Genomic DNA, 25796 nt, shown 5'->3' with positions numbered 1-25796 from the left:
GATGTAAGAACCTTTTTTCACTCTGCTTTTTGGGCTTCTAAATGTTGGGTTTTCTGAATGTTAAGAGAACAGTAAGCACCAAAAACTCACTACATCAAATACAATAACCAGAGAAAGTGCTATTACTTAAAACACATTGTTTGACTGATATGACAGTTTTTGCACTGTGTTTATTATGGGTGGCCTTGCAAGGCGAATTAGGAAAACAGCACAGCCGCAAGCTGGACTCGGGAGTTCTTTTGCATTTGGCTGTTTGAGGTTTTGACATAATCAAATACAATGCCAAATAAAAATGCATAAATATCCAATTATTTTTTCATTTAAAATATCAGGGTTAGCAGCAAGTGTGGAAGGACAGGAGATGTTTCTTATTTAATGTAATGGTTGCCTGGTTACATGGTGCAGTGCTTTCTGGTATTCAGAATGCAGAGATGTGTGCTGACAAACCAGCAAAAAATCTGTCGCATAATAAAATGGTCCTTGCTTGCACTGGTATTTTCTCTCCTTCTTGTGATGTGTGTTATAAACATGTCTTTTTTTCATTTTCATATGTGCTGGAGGACACTAAAAAGGTTTAAACCATTAATCACCAGAAGAGGTGAAGGGAACCAGGTTAGTGTCTTGCTGTGCCTGAACAACTTAATGCTATGGCAGTGAAAACGTTCAGCAGTGAACATTTTGCTCGGTTGTTCTGAAAATGGGCAGCCTTGTTATAGAATGGCTACACCTGCAACACAACACCAAGCATAAAAGATAGCATACGTGTCTACAGGTATGTCCTGAAGCCTTTTTGTCCTCATCATGTGGATGCCAGCACAGAAAAGTGACATTTGTATCACATGAGTGCGGAAATACTGTACAAAAGGGATAATTATGGTCCTCTTTTATGTTGTGTGAAGCACAGGATCCGTTTTAACAGGGTGAAATCCCATTTTCATTTTATTCAGACAGTCTCATTGGAAGTTGGTGGCGTGAATGATCTGCTTCTGCAATGAATGATTCACTCTTTCTATTCTGCTTAGTGTGAGAACCATTGAGATCATAATTATTTTCTCCCGTCCTCTGCAAACCCACTGGTGTTCTGTTTTCTTTCGTACACGGTATTCTATCTTTAGAGAACTAAAAAACTAGCACTTCCTTTTGCTGCAGAACGGCAGTCTAGCACTGTAACCACAGTGCTTTCCTATCTTCTTGAATGCAGGATCTTTGTGGGTTGGCAGGTTTTGCATTTGCAAAGTATTTTTCTAGTTCAGTTGAATCATAAATTAGTATGATGAATTTCTTGGCTATAATGAAGTTTGTTTCTTTGCTTCTTTTGTCCTAATTTATATGACAGTTCCTTCAAGTTTTAAATTGATTGCTGCACAATAAAATGGTCTAACACATTCACGTAGAAACTGTAATTGTCTGTTCCCGTATTTTTGTAATGCTTCTTGTAATTCAGGGTTATGGGGGTGCTGAAACTATCTTGCGACCAGCAGGCACAAGGCAGGGTACACCCTGGAGAGCACACCAGTCCTGCACAGGGCACACACAAACACAGACATGCACACATTCGCAACTAGGGCCAATACATGTATTTCTCTAAAGTCAAATAACCTAGGAGTTTGTTTTTGGACTACTGGAGCACCTGCAGGAAAACCCAAGTGATCTTGAGGAGAACATAAAGACCCCATGCAGATAGTGCCCCAGCTCTGCAATTGAACCCAGGGTCCCAGCACTGCAAGGCAGCAGTGTTAACTACTGCACTACCATGCTGCCCACGTGTAATTGTAACACCACAAAATCAAAAGAGTCTAACCTATTCATCACAGTTCCTTTATACCTTCAGTTTTTATGTACAGTATGAGTCTGGTAATTGTTCTGTATCTGCAACAGGAAGACATTTCATTCTTTGTGATTCTGCAGCTCTGATCAAGCCGGCACTGAGATGATTTTGATAGTTTGAGGAATGACCGACTCAAACTGTCAGCATCAACCTTGGCCAAATGCCATTATTAAAATGCTTTTGGCTTTGTAAAGGTGGTGGGTAATTGGTTGGCTTATCCACCACCTGAAGGGTCTTCGGGTTTCTCAGACGAACAGAACTTAGTCCATCTTTCAGATATGATGATTTGAAGCTTTGTCTTCTAAGGGAAGTCGTAAATGAGTTTAGTCATACATTCTGGTGCCTCGTCTCGATATGTAAATGCTTGTAACGTCCATGTGTTTAGTGGTTTTATATATTTTTTAATATTAAAAGTTAAGCTGCCTGTTTTGAAAGCCTTTTGACTTTAGAATAGTCTTGACTCTTGAGCTGGGAGGTGGGATGGTAGAGGAGATTTATTTTCCCCGTTGAGCAGTCTCCTTTCCTTTGTCAGTTTTCTTCTGCAGATGTATCGCGAGCTAGTCGATAACAGCCGATCCTCTTCCACACCTTAGAACTTGGATTGTAGAGCACTGAACTCTAAAGGACATGGTCTCTCATTTGCTTCTAGCGTTATTGAAAGCCTTTGCTGGCCCGCCTTTTAGATGTGGGAAAAATATACGAAATGTGCACCAGCTGGCAAGGCTAAGCAGAATGGCAGATTCGATTTCTGACTGAGCATTTCTTTTCACATAGTGGGTTTCATCAAGGTCACACTCCACATGTCTGTCACAGAATGAAGTCGGCAACAGTGAAAGATTACAGAGTACCTCCTGTCTGTCTTTGTTTTATTTAGCTGTTTCTGTTGGCACCATCAGGCATTATTTCTTAGTGTTCAGTGTAATGTTATGCTGGAGCAGTGGTAGAAATTGGCCATTTTTTGTCTTTTGAAGAGAATGGGGTCTCTGATCAACCAAGTTGCTTAGGGTGACCTAGACTCTTTCACTTGTTGATCGTCAGCATCAGCAGTTAAATACAAAGTAGGGGTCATAAGTGCAAACTGTAATTTATATCTGAGGACCGGAGGCTCATCTTTACACAAAGGTTGTGGAGGAATGGAACAGGCTTGGCAAACCATGTTGAAACTAAAACCCTGGCTTCTTTCGAGAAACAGCTAGATGAGATCCTCGATCTGTTAGCTACTTATTATCCAAAGGACCAGATGGGTCATATAGCCTCCTTTCATTTTTAACCTTGTTTCTTCAGACAAAAAATATGGGGGGTTATCTTCCACTTCTGCTAATGTCAAGAAGTTCTTCCATTTTTGGGATGGGAGCCCATCTGCTTGATTGTCATGGATGGGGAAAAGTGCAATAAATAATAATCTTGACGATTATTACAGTGAAAAACTCATTTACAGTGTTCTACTTGACAAAAAACAGCCACACCTGAGAACAGTACTACTGTATGTTGTGATTAATACTTGTTACATCAGCCAAAACCCAAATTAATTTGCTGCAACAGCAGCTGCACATTTTTAATTACAATTTCAATCTTTGATATAGGACAGTCATTTTATTCTTCTCTTACAGAGTGTAGTTTGCATTCACTTGCCTTAAGAGAGGTTTCGAAAGAGAGGAGGATCTCATTCAGCCATTTTTTTAAAAACATACCAGGGTTCCATACTCCCACAGTCCTCTGGGGGGGGAGTGTTTCCTGCTCTCGAATTGAAGTGTGGGGAAAAAAAGTATTTGTATTCTCTGCTTTGTGTTGTACTGTTGTTTCTGAAGATGTTTTTCAGTTCTTTTGAGGATTTTGAATATTTGTATCAGGTCCCCTCATAATCTTCCCTGCTGAAGACTAAAAATGATCAGACTTGTTAGTTTTATTCATGTTAGTTAGCAATTACATCCCACAAACTGGTCCCTGGGCAATGATTTTGCATATCTGCCCAGTTCAGACCTTGGCTATTGCTCATAATCTCACTTGGGTCAAGACATTTGGTTTTCCTTTTTAGTGGTACCAATCCCATGTAGAGACAAAAGAACATTAAGTGATTTGGGGTTCTTACTCTTTCAGAAATCACTGACCTGTAAGTACATTCAACTTGGCACAGTTTCATAGCTGAATGCAGAACGAGACGAAAAAATAGCAGTGCTTGGAAATGCTGAGTTTTACCAGAATATATATATTTAATTCTGTAGACCGGTTGGATACATGTGAACAAAAAGAAAAACCTGAGAACACTGCCAATAGTGTGAGGAAAAGGTGTTGACATTTTTTTCTGCTTGCCACTGAGTTTTTTTATGTGTTTGCACTTGCACTTTTTAAATGACTGCCATAAACTCAGGGATTTCCACATCTGCCTATAAACTTTCATTCCTGGAGGGTTCTCCTCATGATATAAGTGCACTGCCTGTTTTGTGGGCTGAGAGAAGTTCCCAGTCCTGATCTTGGAGGACCACACGTGCAGGTCTGAGTTCTGGGAGAGCTCCATGACACAGCTGAACCCTTAATCGACATAATAATAGGATTGATTTGAACTGTTTGACTGTTTTCAGCTCTAGGACATGTTGAAAGTTGCCTTTCAATTCTAACATTTCATAAGTGAAATACAAATTCCAAACATTTGCATAGAATAAAAACTGCATATATTTCAATCAACTAATTGTTCATTCAATTAAGACTTCAGTTAGGGAATTAAGCTTGTTTGAAATGAAAACCTGCAACTGTGCATTTCTCCAGGACTGGGTTTGGAAGTACTAGAAATAGGTTACTTGGGACTCTATCGTTCGAGTTTAAACATTAAGGTGAGGACTACACCTCACCTTGACTTTGAATACTAATGTGTAAAAAAAAAAAATCCCATTGCATCTTTGGAATTTAGCTGTAGAAGGCAATACCAGCACAGTAATAAGCATAATAAGTCTCAAAATGAAGAGCAACAAGAAATGACAAAGGCATTGCAATAAAAAAGGTCACCAGATCTCACATGGTCAAAAACAAATGACCTCTATAGGTTTTACTTGGTAGATCTTTTTCTGCATGCCATAGCTGCCTGTCTGTGGTGATGTTTGCTTACAAGGCCAACCTTTACACACGCAGTGAAACACTGAAATGCACAGCATGATTAAATGTAAAGGTCATGACACAGGTTGCAAGTCCTCCCCAGTGCATGGAGTTGTGTGGAACTTTGTCATGTCATGGAAATGGGTAAGGATGAGGTGCATGCAAAGCCTTCATTCACAGCAAAAAAGAGGCGATCAAGATGAGCAGGGACCTTGGAGTCCAACAGCCTATTTTATAAGATGAGAATGTTTGCTGCATTGATGAGGGAAAGCAGACCTGTTAAACTTGCTTCCTTGTCTTAAAAAGGTCTAGAAGCTGCAATCGCTAGAATGTTAGCTCGAGCTTGTGTGAGCTATCGAATATCCTAGTTCTCATGATGTGCATGGTGCTTGACGGCATTTTCAAGAGGCCAACCATCTTTAAACTGATATTGGTATGATGCTGAAGACCCCTTCCTGGGCTCCTAATGAAACAGACGAGGGTGTTGTGCTCCGCCAGCCCACCAGGGTAACTTGTTCAGTGCGAGAGGTCAGACCTTAGTGAAATTCTAAGCAAAAGGCGGCCGGAAGTCACAATATTAAAAGAAGGCCTGAGCATTGAGCCTGTGACTTATCAGACCATTTTGGTTTTTGCACATTTATACTCTTCTGCTGTGACAGCCTCCGTTGGAGACGTTAGATTAATTGATCACCTCAATTAAAGAACATCTGGGTCTGTTACCAATTTCCTTGACGTTTATCAACAAAATCCCTGAATTCCCTATTTTTATCATCTACCTGTGCAAGGTTGAATCACGGAATATCCTGTTGCTGCATTTATTTGTGTGTAGATGTATACAGCCTTGTTAAATTCATCTCTGTTTTTTTTGTAGGGTGCTTCTGTGGTCTGGGGCTGGTTTACACAAATAAATCGTGCACAATGCCTCCAATCACCTTCCAGGATCTTCCTCTGAACATTTACATGGTCATCTTTGGAACAGGCATTTTTGTCTTTGTCCTAAGTTTGATTTTCTGCTGCTACTTTATAAGGTAAGAATGTGTTTTTCAAGAAACGTAAGTAAGTAACTTTTACATCAACAAGAAATGCATATGTATATTTCTAGAATCACTGATACCTGCACTGTAATAAATATTTCATTTAAGTTTTTGAATAATGTCATTATTCTGTTGCTTATTAAATTACTGCTATATGTATGAGGTTTAAGCTTTTTATTTAATTTGTAGTCTGATATGGCCCTGATAGATTTATAGGTCTTTTGAAATGTAAAATTTCCCTTACTTCAGAGTGTTATAAAAATTCTAATTTTAATCGGTTTTCCGGATAAACTTTCTGCCTGTTTATGTGGACCCAGGGTAGCCTCAGTCGTATTAGTAATTTTTTGGTTGAGAATGTAAAATATGATGGATCAGGATTTGTAATGGGGTGAATGGAAATGGCTATCCCCTTTGTTAACCAGGCTGCTGATTCTTGTACGGTGCTGTTCAGGGTCTGTTTTTTTTCCCTAGTTGTATATTTCCACAACAGTTCTGGTTTATTTGCTTTCTTTAAATGGCACACTATCCAGTAATTTCTTCCATGGATCCAGCTAGCATCCCTAGCTTTCTGATGTGATTGGGAGAGCAATATCCATGTGAGTTTTATTGGATCACAAATCCACATGGAAAAAATGTCACGAAAGCTGCCACACTGTACAGCCTGCCTACAGATCAAACTGGAGAACTTGTGTTCCTTTCCTTCGTCACACATCACCCTGCACTGTACGAAATGTAATGATAGAATGTGCTTTCTGAAGAAGGAGAGTCTTGTTTATTTTTAAAAGGTAACGAAATGGTTATGATTCTTGTCTGGTACAAGGGTCCATTCATGTCAAGATCCTTAGCAATGCAGCGATGGTGAGTTGTAGGGTTCTGCGATGTAACTGAGTAAGGCACCCTTCAGACATCTGTTCAGCGGGAACAGTATGGGTTTTGGAAAGCATTTCTGGAGCTGTCTGTTTCCCTCCCCCCTCTGAACACCCCTGCCAAGGTCAGTGAGCAGGAGGCCACGAGCGTGCCAGTCTGGGTACAGTCGCCTGGGGGTGGCAGGAGGAGGGGGGGCCGGGTCTGGCTGAGATAATCTATACCCCTGTCTGTCTCTAAAAGGCCAACTAGCCAGATGGGAGCAGCTACTGCTTCTGAGCATGTAAATTAGCGTCTCCTCACTAACCAATTCAATTTCCACAAAAACATTTTCCAATGATGTGAATACGAGTAGAGCCTTGTTTGAGTTTCTGAAGATTTATTAGAAGTCTGTAAATTCCTTTGACGATGATTCCTCATGTTTAAAAATACAAGGTCCTAAATTCAATCTTCAAGATTCAATTGAGTCTTCAAGAAAGGTCTTGGTATTTAATTTTGAGTATAACGTTTTTGCTTGACAACTGCCAATTCTTTTATACATTTTCAATACGTACCCCACTTATCAAGATATCTCGAGCATCTGGCTGTGTTGTTTTTGCGTTTTAGATTGTTGCACACAATTCAAGCCCAATGTGAAGCTGGAAATGTCATTTAGATCTTTAGCTATCCATGTGTTTTTTCTATACCTATCTTTTAAGGTCCACTACAAAAAGTAGGATGTAGATCTATGAGCAAGACCAGCCATGACTAAGGTATCCTGTAATAAAGACCTTTACAGTTGAGAAGTTAATGAAAGTTGTTTCGGACAGGGTGAAAGGACCCCCTAGCATATAACCTTCAAGTGATACGAGCCCATCCTTGCTACGGAAATGGAGTATGAGATAAAGAAAAAACAGCCTTGTTTTGAGGACACTATATCGGTTTTATCATGCTATGAAGTCCCATATGATGCTGGGTTCTCAAAGTTTCGTTTGTTCTCAGAACTGTACACTGAATGCAGGAACTACAATAAGGCAGAGTATAGCACAGCTTCAGCCTCTGTTGATTCTCTCTCTTGTTATTTGCACAGGATTCTCTTCATTTTATTTTGGTTAAAAAAAGTATATTCCCCAAGAAGGTTGCCAAGATTAGGAATCTGTCCTTACATGTTTCATTCTAAGGAACATCCCCTTTCATAAGTAAACTAAATGAAACAGTGTTCATATCTTCTGAACCAAAGTACACATGACAAATCTCGGTCCTGCTATCGGAGCAGGTCTCGCATTCACCCTTCCAGCTGACTTCAGTGATTGGGAACCTGACTTTTTTTTTTTTTTCTGGGTTTGGAAAATTCGCTCACACTAAAAAGAAAGACTGCTTTGTCTCCTCCTCTGTGTGGTAGTCTTCCTGCAGCTGGGCCCAGGGGCTCTTGGGAGATCGGCCAACACTTGTCCTTTCTTGAATTGAGCCCCAGTAGAATCAACCTGCTTCAACAAGAGGCTTTCCTTCCCACTGGGCCCAGTGCAGAACAATAAACTCCCTGATGAGCTGTTCAGTATTGTGCGAGGACAGGAATCAAACTTGGCACAGGAAATTGGAAGGCAGGAAGCTGCCAATGAAGTTCTTGAGACAAACGTCTCGGCGAAAGTCTTTCAAGCTTGGGTTATTCAATGATGTTATTTGCTGTAGTAGAGAATAAAGTTCTTCTGATGGCAGGGTGCAACTACAGGATGGGTTTCTGTGGTGATGTTCTAGATGTTATTGTTGAGATCTGACGACAGTTCGGTATGGTACAGAGGTCCTCTCAATCGGCTTGGATTCTGACGTGTAAACCAAATTATTTTAAATCACATAGTTTCAAGGTACCTTTTATTTTTTGTTGCTCCTCAAAGACTGTTTGAATAATGCCCCAAAACCTAGATTCTGTCCATCATAAAAGCAGAATTCAAAAGAGCCCAGATGTTTTTATGGTGTGGTAGACTCAAAAGAACATATCAAATAGTTGATATGTTGAGATGTGATTCTGTCTGCCTCCTAGTCTTAAGGTTTGTGAAACCTCAGATCTTTCCAATTCTGGCTCACATAAGAAAACTCTCTTTCAAATGATTCCATTTGAGAGTTTTTTCTTCCTTTGATATCAGTTTGTTTACATTACAGTTTACATTTCTCAGTATTCTAAAACTATGTAGACATAGTATTAAGAAGGGTTATTCAGCCCACTTTGCTCATTTAGGTGCAAGTGGAATTGGTAAGCTACAAAAAAGCAAAGAGCAAGGTGGGATCTTCCTACTTTCGTCATGTTTTTGTTAGAAATGGTTTCATAAAATATAAAAATGGAAGCATTGACAGTTGTTATAAATGAGCAATTTCTTTTACACCTACTGCAGCACGTGTTCAACTTGACAGCATGCTGTTGTATTCATAATTCATTTAGACCTTGTCTTGTAAGAAATGTTAATGTTGATTGATCAGGGTGAATCCCTTCATTTATCTTGTGCTAGATACGCTATTCTGTCTATGCAAATAAGTGTTTTTTTCATTTGAATTGAAATTAAGATAGAGTTCTACTTAGGATATACCATTCAAACCACAAGTGTGGGTATTTGATCAGAATGTAAATTCCTCTTTAATAAAAAGCAATGTCATGTCTCATTCTTGCCCACAAAGTGCTGCAGCTGTTCTTCGTCTGAAGTATTAATCACTATATATAGTGTCATTCTGTATGGGGGGAAAAAACTATCCGAGTGGCTGAATACCCATTTTATAGCTCTCTAGACTCGTATCCCCACAAAACGCATCACAAGATCTAAAGCACTCAGAAATGAAATCACAGGACAAGAGGCCCAATTTTGTGTTTTTTCTTTATGCAGGATAATCCAAAAATTAATGAAGAATGACTTACTCAAAGAGGGCATCTATAAAATTAATCAAATCCACTGTCACTTCGATTTCTTTTTTTGCTATGTGAAACTTTTTGAATGTTGACCACAGTATGAATGTAGCCTTTAGAACAACATTGCAGTAGTCTTTTGATTTCCTTTAAAGATGAGCAGTGGTGAGTCAGCTATCACTGTGCTTTAAGCCAGTACGGGGGAGGTGGCAGTTTGAACATTTGTGATTAACAGGTATTACGTGTTGAGCTCCTAAAAGCTACATAGTGGCTCCTAAGCTACCAGCCTCAACTTAAATTACCAAAGGGTAAAGTGTGTTTTGAAATAACCTGTTGGCTGTTTATGTGCATCATAGAGAGGACTTCTTCCACTATCTTTTGTAATCTCCTTGGGTCTGACAGACTAGCGGAGGTCTTTCCCCTGGCCACAGAGAGTCAAAAGTATGTATATGCTTATACCATGTATGGTTTTGATTGGGGTTTTCTTTTGGTTGTGGAAGCTCCCGGTATTTAGGTACCATGATGTGTCACCAGCAGTCTGTGGTGTTGTTGACAAGCCCCGAGATACGACGTCTGAGCAGAAATGATGTAGAAAGCTGACTGAAAGGCACAAAACCAGTTAAAGGCCATGGAAGGGGGGCAACTGGGGGACTTTTTCTGACCTGCAGACCGAAGCTACTGTACAATGCTTTGTAAAAGCGAGGGGGTGGCCTTTGCTTAACTGAAATCGTAGGACCAGCATGCATTAAAATCTTGGGGGAGTCCATTCTGGTAAGTTCTCCAATATGAGAGAGAGGAGTGCCGCTTTCTTCAGATTTGTTGTGCTCAGGACAATAGTTACCTATACCCCTGAAACAAGCGGTGAATAAACGAAAGAGACACTTAAGAAAATCGACTTGTATCCTTTGATGTGCATGTCACTTCTTGGTTCAGTTCCTCTGTCTTCTCTGGGAGTTTGTTACATTGCAAGTGTAAATCTATGGTGTGAGTCATGTAGCACCAGCTTTTGACAGGTGACGCTGATGCACTTTTGTGCTCCTTCAGTCGAACAGCAATTTTTCACATCAATTACAGCGCGAGAATGGAGTTGACGTGATGAGGTGACGTGAGCCGGCTGAGCTTGATGACTGAATCTTTGCCACAGTGTCCTTGGCTTTTGTATGATGTTTTTTTTTTTATTCCCGTCTCAAGTGTTGCTCGCAGCTAACGTACGTCAGCAGGCTGATTGCAGTGTGTTTAGAAGTCTTTGCTTTTGAAGTGTTTTTGGAGCAGCGTTTCGAAATGATCATGCTGTCCACCCTTCAGAATCTGTCGTACTTCCTATTGTTTGCTGTTTTTGTGGGTGCTTGTGGACGCCTGCTGATCTTGTTTGGTTGCTGCAAACCACAGTGTGTTGTGTTTTTGGAGTACTATTCTTTTCTTTTTTAGAGCACATTGCTGAAGGGTAATGTGGGATGTGTGTATTAATTACTGAAGGGCATACTTATAATCTTCATGAACGTTCAGAATAAAGGGATCCCCACTGCACAAATAAAAAAATGATGGTGATGTAGAACAAGCCTCCCTCTGTCTAGGGTTCTAGTCAATTTCATTCCCTTCTCTTCTCATGCTCCCCTTTTGTGCTTTTTCTCTTCTCTTCTTTGCTCACTCGTACTCTTCTCTCTCTGGAATTGGTCTTTGAGGATCTGGGAGTGAGGCAGAATTGGCTCACATCCTCTAGTCACGGCTGGAATATGGAGTAGTGTACACTGCCTCCAAATACAGCATTTCCTTCAACCTTAACTACTTCCTAACTCAAACAATTGGGAGAGTGAGCAAGGAGATCTTATCGTGTCTCTCTGTTCCTGATGTTATTTTTGGCTTGTTGCTTTAACCGATTGTTGAGACTAAACTTAGATTCCTATTATTCTTGTTCTGTTTTCCTGCACGGAGTAAATTGTCGTAGATACTGAGCCAGCAGTTATTCATTATTTTGGCCTTTTCAGTACCGAACATAATGATAAAAGTTTATCTGGATAATATAGTAAACACTTGAGCAGTAAGATTCCACTGTGAGTTGACGCCGGAGCCTCGTAGTGGTCAGGAAGGGAATTCATTTTTTTAAGCTCTAAAGAACAGTTTTGCTGGATCTACTTAGGTAATTGTTTCTATTGGAGACTTATACTATACTTTATGAGCTGCATCAGCATGTTAATGGTCTTCAATACGTTATGCATTGCATTTCACACAGGTTTGGAAACATCTATAAAAAGAACAAGATTTGTACGGCCCCCTTAAGTCATCAACTGTTTGAACTGAGGAAGAGGTTTAATTTAATTAAGTGAAGGCTTAATTAGAGAGATTTAAGTTTCCCACACAGTTTTGAAGCTGCACTCATTTAAGAAGTATTACACTACTTGCGCTGCTGTTCCTTTTACATACTGGACTTTGGGAACTCTACATGTTTGGCTCTACTACATGAACTTTTTATAGGCACAATTTGAAAGGGAAAACTCCCGAGTCTTTCATAGGATATACAATCACTTAAATAAAATTCAACTTTTGTAAAAATACACTTGTGGATGTTAGTCCACTATGGAAACTTAGCTGAATATTCCATGCCTGTGTTCTGGGCCACTATGTCATTTGCCCTTAGAGAGTCAGTATAACCGTGACTGGTTTGACATTATGTTTCATAGTGTAGTGGGAGTAGACAATAGATGGCACAATGGCGAAGACATTTTATTCAAGGTTTATTTTCCAGAAAGGTAATGACAACGATGCCTTTTGACATTCATGCTTGTGGCGCTTTGCTAGCAACTTGTATTTTTGGGATTTGTTCCGAGTTGTCAAGATGGTGAAGAAGCAAGTAGGTTATTAAATTGGCAGTGTAGCTTTCCCTCCCCCGGCTTTCTATGATTCATAAGAAAGCAGCTCGTTTCTTGCACGTCCTTTTGTGACGGTCTCGCTCATTTAAAAGTTATTAGTTGATGTGGCTTACTAGAGATAACATTGATTTTTTTTTTAACTGTTGTGCTGTTTCTTCCTCTGTATTTTTTTTTATTGTGGTGCGGTAGTTTTAAAAAGGAGTCTTCTTAAATTTAATGGTAATCCTCCAATGAAAGATGCCAGTACTGATGGGTTTCCTTGCTCAGAATGGTGTGATGCAAAAAGGAGGCTTGCTCCTCTGGTAATTTTGCTTTGCTAACATTTGTGAATATAGCTGAAGACTTTGTGATTTTTAATTCCTGGAATTAAGTGTATGTCTGGTAGCTTGACATAGAATTATTATTCAGTTAACCAGGCTGTGTATACCTTAAGATCAGCGCTGCATAAAACATTTGCTTACGGTCAGTTTGCTGGAGGAGTTTAAATGCCTGTTCTAGGCTGAGATGATTAAAATTAAAGAGCAGATGGATACATTTACATTGATCAGCACCATTGTTATAAATGAGACAGAAAACATTCTTCTATTACAATTTGTAATTGTATTCATTACTACCTGTGAACACAGGCAAGATTGTTAAAAGTAGTTGTTGGCACTTGATGGCTTGACTTCATTTTGGGGGTTTACAGTCATTGATAGCACTTTTGAAAATTAATCCTTATTAATCCCAAAGTAATTGTTTATGCTGTTCTACTTAAGCCTTGGTTCTTTTCCAGCTGTCTTCCATATAGAGCTTGAAAGGTTTATTATGCTGTTATACCATCCTCTCAAAAGGGACAAAGTTAAAAAAATTATTTTGTAAACATGGCAGCAGATGTATGCAGTGTTGCAAAAAAAATGAGAAAAGTCTCAAATTTTGTAAAGCTCCAGGTGGGATGACCAGAAATTGTCAGAAAAGCCCGCTCTGAGTTTTTTTTCCCATTTTTTGACATGTGAATGTACACGTTTATGCAGACAGCCCACGCAGTAAACACAGCTGAGTTGATAGTTCAGTGGCATTCTGCTGCAGAAAACAATATCGCCAGAATAATCCAGGGCTGGGCCAGGAAATGCAGTGGTTTATGATCTGAAAACTGTCCATTACAATCAGAACTTGTTTTTCCTTGTTTTACAGTAAACTGAGACACCAGGCCCAGAGTGAGAGGTTTGGCTACAAGGAGGTAAGCACAGCACTGGACTTGCTCTTAACCCAATCCCCTCCTCCTTATACTGGCCTGCCAAAGCCAGATTCAAGACGTCTCTTCTGGTGCTGTAAATGCCTAGCCCGTCTAGGCCAGATGTTTGCAAAGTGCAGAGTGTCCCAAGTGCCTGGAGACAACCCATTTCTTTTTTTTTCCCCCCAATTTTGTTTATTTAACATTACAGAGTAGTCACAGAAGAGACATTAAGTTGACACTTTTTAAGAGAATAACAATGAACTTAAGAAAGAAATGAAAAATGAAATTAAAGGAGAAAAAGAATGAAACAAAAACAGGTACAGTCACCGCTACGTTTACAATAAAAAAGGCATAAGGTTTATAGTGTAATTATATATAATGGGTTAGGAGTATATACTGAGCTCCTCTTTTAAACCTAATGCTCTCAAAGGCTTATCCCCCAATTCTTTAAAACATTCCAGTTCACCTTTTAGGATGAATCTTAACTTTTCTAAAGAGGGACAACCCATTTCTATATAAACCGGAGCAGCACTTGTCCGTCACTTTGCTAGAAAGAAAGAGCCCCTCAAGATAGGAAGCCTGTCTGATTAGCAATGGTTACCCCTCCATGAGTTCACTTAATTCAGCATCTGTTTTCTCTAGTAATGGCCTAGGTTAGATTTTATACCCCAGACTCTTTTATCTGGGGATTTGGCTCAGCTGGCTAATGACTGGGGCTCTGACTTGAGTTGTTTCTGGGGTTTCCTCAGATTGTCATGCAACAGCAGCCCAGCCACCTGTGAGCTTGTTGTACTATCAGTGATAGCCCTGTCAGTTCTGAAGTTTCTGGTCTTGTTTACTGTGTGAAAGGAAACAGAAGGAAATGCGAAGGGTCTGACGTCTTGAGTGAATATTACTGGAGGATGTGGTGTCTTAATCTTTCCTGTGCATGTACAAGACTTGTACTGCTGAAGACCTAGAATTTCTCCCTGGAATACGAAAAAGATCAATGCATTTGCCAGCAGCCAGAACTCAATTTATCAAAGGAATGATTTAAAAAAACAGCCAGTCGACAGATTCCTTGATGGAGTCTTCATCAAGGGAATCTATTGACATCAGTGATGTGACAACTGTGAAGACTGAAAATGTCCAGCACAGGACATACAAGGAATTAAAGGGATGTGGAGGGGAGTCAAGTCCTCACAGCTATACAATACTGTAGAACTACTTTGTGTCCTATGAAAGTTGTCTGAAAAACAGAGTGGGGAATTTTTTTCTTGACATTCAATCTAAGTAATAATGGCATCTACTCCTGACTGAAATACTGCAGTTAAGATCTTGGCTATATAAACAAGGGACACATTTGCTCCTAGAAAGGCATTTGGTAGTCTCTTTTACAGTGCCTTTTTTTCCAAGCCTCCTCCTGCTCAGATACAGGCCTTCTTCTCAAGGTGGTTATCTAAAATCCTGGATTTCTGAGAAATTCTCCCCATTTGTTTTACAGATCACCAGCAGCTTAGATGCGTTAAAGACAAAACCCGTTTGCTCAGAAATGTGCTTCTGCAGTTTGTATTAACGCATGCTAACACATCTCATTCCACAGGTTGTTTTAAAAGGGGATGCCAAGAAGCTGAATCTGCATGGGGTAGGTTTCTTCTCTGCACACGCACTTGAAATATGTTTATGCTAGAAATTCAATAGCATTCTTTTAAAGGCTATTCATAAAAAGCTTTTAAAACTACTGAGGAGAAGCAGGTTGTGTGTATTTCATATGGAATACACAAAATAAAATCAGAAAAATAAGGAGAGGCCGGCTTTGCTTTCCATGTTGGCATTGTAAGATCTTTGACCCACATGGTTTGAGACTCTAAAGCACACCTAGAGGAATTGACTTCCATTGTGTGGCTTTTCAATTTACTCCACACACACCTCAGCGTTCAACCCTATAATATTACGCAGGTCTGAATGCTTTGTAATTTTGCAGTCTGGTCCTGCTTGCTTTTGTTAGGCTTTTAAAGAAGAATCTGGAGCATTTGTTTGCTTGACAAGTGTGCAAATGTCAGAAGGCAGGCTGGCATGAAGTTGAAGGTCACACTTTGAGATGAGGCGTTTTGACGTGCTGTTTGAGCTCGAGCTTCATATTACTCAAGTGTTTGATATCTCGCCCTCTTCTTGGTGTTGCCATCACAGCAGACATGTGCCGTTTGCCTGGAGGATTTCAAGGTGAAAGATGAGCTGGGAGTGTCTCCATGCCAACACGCCTTCCACAGGAAGTGAGTAGCAAATCGAAATGTGCAGGGATCACTGCTTTGGACTATATGGGCTTCAGAGGCCTGACTGAGTAAAATTAGCCTTCAGAAAAAGACCTTGATCTCTGCCTTCTGTCGGCAGTGGTTCACTTTAATAAATACATTCAGAATCATTGTTCTGGCTGACAGCATGCATGATACCAGTGCTTGGCCAATTTCTATGATAGCTGCAGTAGTATATCGGCGCTGGCAGAACTTTTAATAAAATTGGAAGATTCTTGAAACTTCATTTTCAGGTCATTCTTTACATGTGTGCATTGAAGTTACGTTTCCAAACACACCTGAATAGACCAATCTCTGTAAACCTGAACAAAGCTGTTGCAGAACTGAAGAGTGGTTTACACTGCTTAGGTGGGAACGATGGATCAGAGCAGAAAATTAATTTTCATCCGTAGCATGATTTTAAAATATGCTACAATGGAAAAGCGTGTTTTGCTTAACATGTAATTAATGCCAAGTCCGACGACTAAGTTTATGCCATAAAACCTTTTGAAAACTAAACTTTGTAGATCGCTTATGGTTGGATTGTCAACCTTTAGTCCTGTGCACATCATATAGACATTTATATAATGCATATATACTGATGGGGGAAAAAGAAACAACACCTCCTCCACACTGTGTGGAACAGGCTGAAGAGTGACTCATACCTGAAGAGGACCTGATGCCACTGCTGACGAGTCCATCGCAGCCTCTGTCTGGCCCAAGCCAGTCGGTGTGACGTCTAGGAGGTGTGAGCAGAGGGCCTCTGACAGCTCGCCTTGCTCTAAGGCCAGCAGCATTGAGCCTCACTGTCCTGTCACTGATGCGGGCATTGTGTCGGCTGGCAGTTTCAGCAGGAGTACAGGTGGCAGATCTGAAACAATCGCTCAGGTGGACCAGTCTGATGTGTTGGTCCTGCTCTGGTGTGGTCACTCGAGGGTGATTGGATCTTGGACGGTCATCTGTCCTGAAGGTCTGCTGAAACCTTCTCTGCAGTCGGGACGCAGTGGAGCGGCTTACTCCACGGTGTCTGGCAACACTGGCACATGCCAATGGCCCTCTCCCTTGTTTCTGGTGACATTTGAGGCATTATGGAATGCACAGAAAACTAAGTGTGGCCTTTTTCTTGCAGTAACCTAAGCTTTGAATCATGGCCTTTTTAAAGGTGACCTGATCAGGTGTTGTTCCACCTGGAGCTCGTTTGGTAAAAGTGCACCTAATGAGTCTTCGTGTGATTGGCAAGTTGCAATGCCTCACTGCACAAGCTGTACTGCTGGCCAGAGGGCTTAAAACAAATTGACAACTTTTTGTGAAAGTATATAAGATATTACTACAGTATTCTCATTCCAGAAAATGTTGCGTTTCTTTTTTCCATCAGTATATATAGATGTTTATCATAGTTAATCCCTGAGTGCTTTTGTCTTGTACTGTAAGCAAACATGTTTGGCCGTCTTAAGGAGGAGTGTCTTTTAACCTGTCTTCACCAAACTGTACCCATTTAGTGTGTCTGAGTCTGTGTCACAACCTTCAGCAGCTCATCAGAACACCTTAAAGTTTATAAACTTGGCCCATCAGGCTCATTTGTGTTGCTGTAGCCCCATAGTCTGTGTTGTTTACTGGGAAAAGCCCACTTCCCTGGAAAGGGACAGTTAAATCTAACCTGCCTGTCTTTGGGAGGAAAAGGGAGTGCCCAGTGAACACAGGAGGACAGGATATGTGCTAACGCCCCATAGACAAGCACCAAAATAGTTGAACCCAGGACCCTAGGGCAATGAGGTAGTAGTGTTCACAGTGCAACAATTTTGTGTTCCATTTTTTGTGTTCGCAGGTGTTTGGTAAAGTGGTTGGAAGTGCGATGCGTCTGTCCGATGTGTAACAAACCCATCGCTGGGCCTCCAGAGCAGCACCAAAGCATTGGGACACTACTGGATGAACTGGTGTGAAGGGCTTCAGAATTCAGACTGACACTAGACCACTCTCTGTAAGATTAAAGGCAAAACTCCGCCAACCTCTTTCCTGTGCATGACAATACGAGTCAGCCCCAGAATACCGTGCTCAAGTGAAAAAGAGAGCAGGCTGCAACACTGGACGCAATCGGAAAAGAAATATAAAATGCCAAGGAACAACAGTTAAAGCTCTCAGTAAGACGGGGAAGAGGAACAGGGACAAACAAACGGCAAGGGGGGAGGGTATTTAAAGCAGTGCTTACTGTGCATCTGTACCACATACCTGGTCTGCAGACCTTTGTGCTGCTCTGAAGCTGAATGGGGAAACTGGTTCATTTTCAGAAAACCAGAAATGGGCTATACTGATCGGAGACAGGGGTTTGCCAACATTACTACACAATCCAGTTTTTTAAAGACAAGAGAGCCCATGATAAGTGATCACTTTTCTTTTGTTAACCTCTTGCTAAGAACTTTTTTTTTTAAATCGGAACTGACTTAACAAAAAGTGCATTAAGTCTTAGTAACATTTTGGTGTTTACTGAGATTAACAGTTGTTTTAATTGTAGCCAAACTTACATTTTTTATTGTTTGTAATGAAATCCTTTTCCCTTAATATCTATAACTACAGCCAATGACCACTGATCTGAAAAATGTAGTTTTTGCAATGTATGTCAAACAGGGTTGAAATGCTTTGCATTAGTCTACAGGCACTAATCTAAGGAAATGGACGGTCAGTTATGTTTACTGTCATATCCAAGGATTATGCCTATAAAAATGTATTCCATTTAAACAGGCATAAAATGGAAGGAAAGGACACAAACATTATATACAGTACATTTAAAATAAAAAGTAATTGTGGCATAGCTTCGAACAGAGATTTGAAAGTATCTCTGATGGGAAAGAGATCTGCTTGTGAAGTGTCTGAGGTTTGTAATGCACATTATCTGCATATCTGATCCTGTCTCTCTGCTAGTGAAAACTACTATGAGGTTGAGTTGCTTTTATCCCTAATGTTCTGTGTTGCTGAAAAAGACACGCTGAAGCCTTTTTTTTTTTTAGAAAAAATGGATGAAATCAGGATAGGGCCAGATAGTTAAGTGTTCAGATTGCTAACCTGCATTTATATTGCACATGGCTTTCATTTTCCCCAAGGTGGCCACAAAAGAGCTCTAAATGGGAAGTAATTGGAAGCAACCGTTTTTCTAAGTGGTTAAATTCAGCTGCTGTTTGTGTACCGGGGTCAAGCAAGAGTCACTACCCGAGTAATTTCTATAACAATTGTACAGTCTTTTATTCCTTTGTTGTTGCATTTGTTTATTGCGTAAGTGTGAAAATAAAACACAAATTTGGAGATGCTTCTTTTAAAAGTTGTATGGATGTTTTCTCGACAGATGGTTGAGGGTTACTCATTCTCTGGGTTCTCAAAGTGAACTAGAAAACTATGCTCTTTAGATGTTGTTGAGGGCAAAAATGAGCAAGACCTAGTTTTGTCAGCTGCAGCACCATAAATTATTTCCCCCCACTGACTGGTTTAAGATGCTGTTTATAGACAAAAAGGTTTGATACAGAAGGAAACTTTCCTCTAATGAAATGAAGCCCAAAGACATGTTCATAACCCAGGGGGTAAGCCACAAAAAACAGTCCTCCGAACATTCATTACTCTCCAAAACAGGCACGTAGAAACTATGGTAATTTAACAATGGTAAGCATGTGATAACTTGGCTTATTTACATCCAGCAAATGAAAGAATTTACCAAGTCAGCATACAGTATATGCATACTTTTACTATGCATAAGGACTAATTACCCACTATTTCAAATGTATTTTAGGCATATTTTCCACATAGTTTGCGTTCAGGAAATTTGGGAACAAGATTTTCACAATGGACATTGTCTCAAATGTTTGAAATTAAATCACAGGGGAAGCAACAAAGCTTGTAAAGCAAAAGAAAAATGGTGTAAACACGAACATTTTAAGGACAGTGCTACAGCATGCTGTAGTCTCCACTAATTGTAAAGAGAACGTGTTGGGGTTCCTGTACAGCTGGTCAGTATGTGCACCTTTCCTCTGGGTTTGATGTTTTTATCATTACTGGCATACTAAAAATAAGTTTAAGGGGCACGATGATTAGTTTTGTTCATTTTGCTGGCATGACCTTACGAAGTTGGATTTTTTCCCAAGAATAAATGTACTAGTTGATTCAAACATGAGGAAAAGCCAGTGTGAAAACATCAAACATCAACCAAAGATTGAAAATGAGAGAGGAGCAATTGGAGACCACCACTTGACCCACCTGCACAGGTACAGTAGCCTGTTGAAGAAGGGGTGTGAACGGTGTGCCTACATAATATGGAAAAATGGAAAACTGTTAATGGACACCTTGTCATTTTGCAGGGAAGATTTAAAAAAAAGTTTGGGTCATGGGGATTTCCAGGAGAGAATGGCTGTCATTCAAGGCCTGCCCCCCCAGAGGAGTCTTCTTCCCACCCCCAAAGTCAAGTGTGTGCAAAACAGCTCTCACACACAGGCATATTTTCTGTAGCTCATCTTGTGGTGGATGTGTTGATGTGCAGTTGTGCTTTGTAATGACTGTGGAGCTTAATAAGGATATTTGTAGGTTTAGTTCTACCATATGTGGGAAAATTGGGGTCCATACCTCTTATCTTCTGCAATCCTGCTTTTCCAAGAAAGTTGTAAACAGATAGGTTTGCATGCAAATTAGCAGACGCCTTATCAAATTATTTAATAATTCTAAGGGCACTTTTAACACTTAAATGCACTTTCTCTGCAGCCAGAAGCAGATCTCGGGTTTCTGACTATGTAACGGAAGAATATTTCCTTTTGATATTTTAACATTTGCCAGCAGAGGACTAATTTTATTAGACCCCTGCCATTGGATAAATGAATCACAAAAACTTAAATACATTTTTTGCTTCATGCTTTCTTTTTTTATCCTGTAATAATGCTCAGCATAAGCATAACCTTGCAGGAGATCAGAGTGTTCAGACATTCTTAATAGGTTGCTATGTCAATGGCTTCTTGTTCCATGTCAGTAATAAAATGATTGCATTTCATTGTCTGTCAGTGAAACGGGATTAGGCTGTTACATTCATGGTTTAGATGATTATACACCTGCTAAGAAGCCTTTTAGGTAGAGATTGTAGGGCAATTTCCAATGTCCATTACAATAGTAACGTCGCCACTTTTTATTTCAAATGCATACCTGTACTTGGCGTCTCTAAGATTTAAGTTGAACACCCTGCACAAGTCAAGCTGAGCCATTTCACATTGGTATTCATCAGATTTTGCTCTTTAAAAATGCATCCCCAGTTTCCCATTTAAAAGTGGAATTGGCAGTGCAGTTAAACTATTACTGAAACTTAATCTTTTTTTCAGTTGGTTCTTGAGACTCGGACATGACTGTAATGAACTACAAATTTAGTGATTTCTTAAACCCAAACTGGACAATTGATTCTTAATTCCAGCTATAGAACTGTAATGTTTGATGAACTTTCTTGTAACTGGAACAGCTCACACAAAGTTAGATCACAAACACCTCGCTCCCTAGAAACAGACGTTGCTGGGTTTACTTATGCAGGGCCCAGCAGATGCAGGTAGAGGAATCAATGAAATAATAAAGCACTAAAGCAGAAATCATCAGTGAGAACCAACAGTCATTTATTATGTTTAATGTCTTAACTTTGTTCAAAACTACTCAATAGAATAAGCATGGGATAGAGAGTTTAAAAAATCACAACATAAATAAAACCAAAAGTATAGCTTAAATAATACAGTAAAAGCTGCAGGAATAACAATGGCCTTTAAAAGTAAGTTTCAAAAATGTGTGCGAAGGATCACTGCTCTTCCTTGTGTATACCAATGAGTTAGACTCAGGACACTGTACGTCAGGTTCGCAGATACAAACATTAAGAGTATTATCAAAAACTGTAGAAGCTGCAAAGGAAATGTAATAAGATCTAGATAAAATTCAGGACAAACACTTGATAGATAATGTTTAATATAGACAAGTGTGATGCGCTTGCTTTTGCTACATGCACATAACACAGCTTCTCCCATTTTATATTTCTAATGTAAGGAGTCTTGCCTGATGCATCATATTAATCTTCAAGGAAATGTGGAAAACATATCAGCTTATAAGTACACAATTGAAATCAAAGGAGTTATGTTAAAACTGTACAATGTGCTAGTAAGGCCTTATTTTAAATAGTGTACTATTATTGTCATAAAAAATACACACACAAAAAAATTGCAGCTCTCCAGAGAAGAATGATGGGGTACTTTCCAGAGCTCGAAGAAGTATCCCATTCTGAAAACCTCAAAAGATCCGCATCTTTTAATCCTGAGTAAGGGGATCTTTAATTATTCAAAGACATTGACAGCATTAACTCGGGAGAACCCAATTTGAAACTATAGAGAAGTGCATTTAATACTGAGCAGAGGAGTTACTGTACTTCTTTACACAAAGGTGTGTGGGAGTTTGGAACAAGCCATCTCCTTCCGTTTGCAAACTTTATGGGCATCTGAAAGTATGGGAGAATAATATAAACCTGAGGTTAGAGGTAAGGACTTTTTTTAAACAGCATGTCTTTATTCCTGTATATCTTCTGTTGTCACTATCACCTTTCATTGTGACCAATGAATCTGCACACACTAAAAAGATAGTTTTGCATTTGACCTGTAACATAGTTCAAAGGTTTCAAAAACATTACCATCATTTCTGGCTATTACAGTATGTCAGCCTCTGCTATTCTATAAAGATTAGTCTACTACATTATCAAACGGTATGGGGTTTAATGGAATTTCACAAATTTGGCAGAAAATAAATCTAGAAATAAGAATCGCTCCAGTTAAAAAAATGAAATGCAAAAAGGTCAGCCTGGACTCAAACTGATTTTATTTAACGCCAACGGTATCTGTCGCCATCGCGTGTTCAATGTCTGCAACGAAAACGTGTAGTTTAGTAAGGAATACAGACAATAATTCAGACATCAGTAATGTGATATTCCTCATTGACCAATGTATGGTTTCCGTTGTGAAAAAGCCCAGTGGTCTGTTTTCTCGATGTTCTAGTGTGCGAGTATCACTGCTGCACCCTAATCTTAACCTTCACGTATCTAATGCTGCACAATTATATAATACTGCGAATATTACATATCACCACAACTCACGGGGATTAACCCACTGGGATCGCCTGCCCGAACGTTGATGATGAAAGGCAAGAAGAAATCTTCAAAAATATTCTCGAAACAATTTAGCATGTTTAAAATTACTGAATTAATATTAATCATGCCCTATCCAAAGAAATTGTTCTAATGATAATTCTCTTGTTATCTTTGAACTGTCAGTTTATTTTAAGACATCTCCACAGCACCTAATTTTACATTTGCCTTGCTCTGCTTTTTTGGTGCTTTAAATGTGTGCACATCCACCCATTTTCTAACCGGTTTATGCAATACAGGGTCGCTGGTGAGTCGGAGCCTATCCCTGCAAGCAACGGGCGGAAGGCAGTACTGTAACCCTCGGACAGAACAGCACGCCAGTCCATCGCTGGGCACAGATGTGTGTGCAAAATAAACCGTTACTTATTATAATAAATGGACATAAACATACTGCAATGGCGCAGTAGCGTTTCCGCCTTCTCAGCTCTTTGAAATTTAAAGGGGGTTTCATTGAGTCATCTTTTCAACATTTGTATTATCCAAACCTCATCTGTTACTTGATCTGTTCCAACCCACCCTAATGTATTGTTGAGTTTTGTTTTCTTCCCGCTTAGTTTGAGTATTAAAGCGGGTTGTCAAGAGATTTTAATTGTGATGTCTTGCAAACTTACTTTCCTCCTAGCTCTGGTTCTCTGTAATTAATGGTCCCTTTTAAGTCATTTCCTGTATTTTTTTCTCTTGTACGGAGGTTGAGATCACTATTAATTTTTAATGGAACAAGTAATAGGTTTATAATAGGTTTCGTGCTGAAGAGAGAAGAAAGAAAAACACAACGTTTCGACTGTGGAGCCTTCTTCAGGTGTGATCCCTGAATCCCTGTTTTCTTTCTTCTCTCTTCAGCATGGAATAAACCTATTACTTGTTCCTTTGCAGCCTACGCATGCTGACACAGCGACCCACCTGAACTACATTGAGTTTAAATGCTCGTTATTGTGTATTTTTTAAACAATTTGAATTCTTTAGTTTTTTTTCTGTAGACGAATTGTTAGTGGTCGAGGTTTGTAACTTATTGCTTGGGTTTTATTTGTTGTGGGTGGCATTTTAGAAGCGGAGAGAGTGGGTTGTTTCACTATCTTATTTACAGTGAATACTTCGTATTCAGGGATGATTTTGTAGTCCTTGAAGTTAACGTACAGCCATTCACCTAATGCGGCTGGGGTTGTTTGGTGTTACTGTTCTGTCCGAATTTAATAAATGCCTAATTAAGTCATGTTGGTGTCTTGCCTGTGAATTAGTCTGGCACTGCAGAATACGCGTTTTTTTTGCTAATCTGGACCAGGTTAAAAGGTTTCCTCACCTTTATTGGCGTAGTCAGATTGCATATGTTTTAAAAATTATAATAGGGGAAGGGTGGGAGGCAAAATTAAGTCAAACGGAAAATATTTAATAGACTGGTTTATTTTGTGGAACCAAATAATCTTCCCATTATTTTTTTTTCTGTCTCATACCACACTGTAAAGCACCTGAACGCACCCGGTCCCAACCTGAGGAAGAGCACTATCTTCACACACACCTCATGTTCGGAGGGGCGCGGTTAATTGGGTGCCACACTAATTTTGACCTCATCCCCTTTTACGCCACACGAAGTTTCTAAACCTGGTTTAGCAAATGACGTAGCACAGTGTGGAAGATGACTGCTTGGAAAGAAGAGGCGTTTGTGATCGCTCGATTTTCAGACAAAGAGACTTGAGTCACAAATCCAGACTGCCTGTAAATCCACAGATAGAAAAGGCGCCCAGGCATGAGCTGGCCACCCAAACTGCCAGGAAGAGTGCGCCCTCTACTGGTGGTGTGAAGAAGCCTCACAGATAACAGGCCTGGAACTTTTGCCCTGAGAGAGATCGTAGGTATCAGAAGCCTAGAGAGTTGTTGATCCACAAAATCTCTTTTCAGCGCCTGGTGAGAGAAGTTGAGGAGGACTTCAAGGCCGACCAGAGTGCTGCCATCGGTGCTCTCCAGGAGAACAGTGAGGCTTATGAGTTCGGACTGTTCCAGGACACCAACCTGTGTGCCATTCAAGCCAGGAGAGTCACCATCACGACCAGGGACTCGGCGAATCGTGGGCGAGCGCGCATAATCACCAGCTCTCGAACTTTATCAGAACTTTCTTTGGGGGGGGGGGGGGGGGGGTAGAGAATTTTTAAAAATCTTTCATTGAACTGTCAATACCTTCATGTGGAGGTTGAAGTTTATCTGGTATTTTTGTTTGTATTGATATAAAACACGGGGAAAAACAGGCTAGTGATTTACAGTGCAAAAGTAGAGAGCGTTTTGTAAAACATTCCTTTAAAACTCCCTCTCAGGTGTTTAAAATAAACAATTTGCTGTAGATTGAAGTTTGCATGCTTCAAATGGGATAAAGTATTAGTAGACTTGTAAGGTTTTTTTTGCATTGTGATTATTGGGTTGTAAATAAACTTTCTGCTACCTCAAAACATACAGTTTCCAGACCTGATTTAACAAATGTTAACCCTCATCTTAATCATACGGATTTAGCTGCTGTTGTCATGGAGAACGAAGGAAATTCTCGACAGTTTTTGTCCTACGCCCACTCGCTTCACAACACTGTTGTCCATAC

General features: G+C 39.9%; 1 protein-coding gene and 1 pseudogene across 2 annotated transcripts in view; both read left to right on the top strand.

The window, feature by feature from the left end:
- The window catches only part of rnf122 (ring finger protein 122), a 30660-nt gene extending 11334 nt beyond the window's left edge, over positions 1-19326 (top strand). For both annotated transcript variants that reach the window (XM_088930261.1, XM_088930251.1), the window contains exons 2-6: positions 5787-5943; positions 13723-13768; positions 15348-15389; positions 15935-16017; positions 17861-19326. In XM_088930261.1, coding sequence (XP_088786387.1) covers positions 5834-5943; positions 13723-13768; positions 15348-15389; positions 15935-16017; positions 17861-17975 — 396 coding nt within the window. In that variant the 5' untranslated portion in view covers positions 5787-5833 and the 3' untranslated portion in view covers positions 17976-19326. The remainder of the gene's footprint in view (positions 1-5786; positions 5944-13722; positions 13769-15347; positions 15390-15934; positions 16018-17860) is intronic.
- An 858-nt stretch (positions 19327-20184) lies between these two features.
- Positions 20185-25295, top strand: LOC148839107 (histone H3.3A-like; annotated as a pseudogene).
- The last annotated feature ends 501 nt before the right edge of the window (positions 25296-25796 follow it).

The sequence above is a fragment of the Atractosteus spatula genome, chromosome 2 (assembly GCF_055471065.1).
Source record: "Atractosteus spatula isolate fAtrSpa1 chromosome 2, fAtrSpa1.hap1, whole genome shotgun sequence".
NCBI classification, from domain to species: domain Eukaryota; kingdom Metazoa; phylum Chordata; class Actinopteri; order Semionotiformes; family Lepisosteidae; genus Atractosteus; species Atractosteus spatula.
Note: the sequence above shows the minus strand (reverse complement) of the source record. Positions and strands in the feature narration are given on the sequence as shown.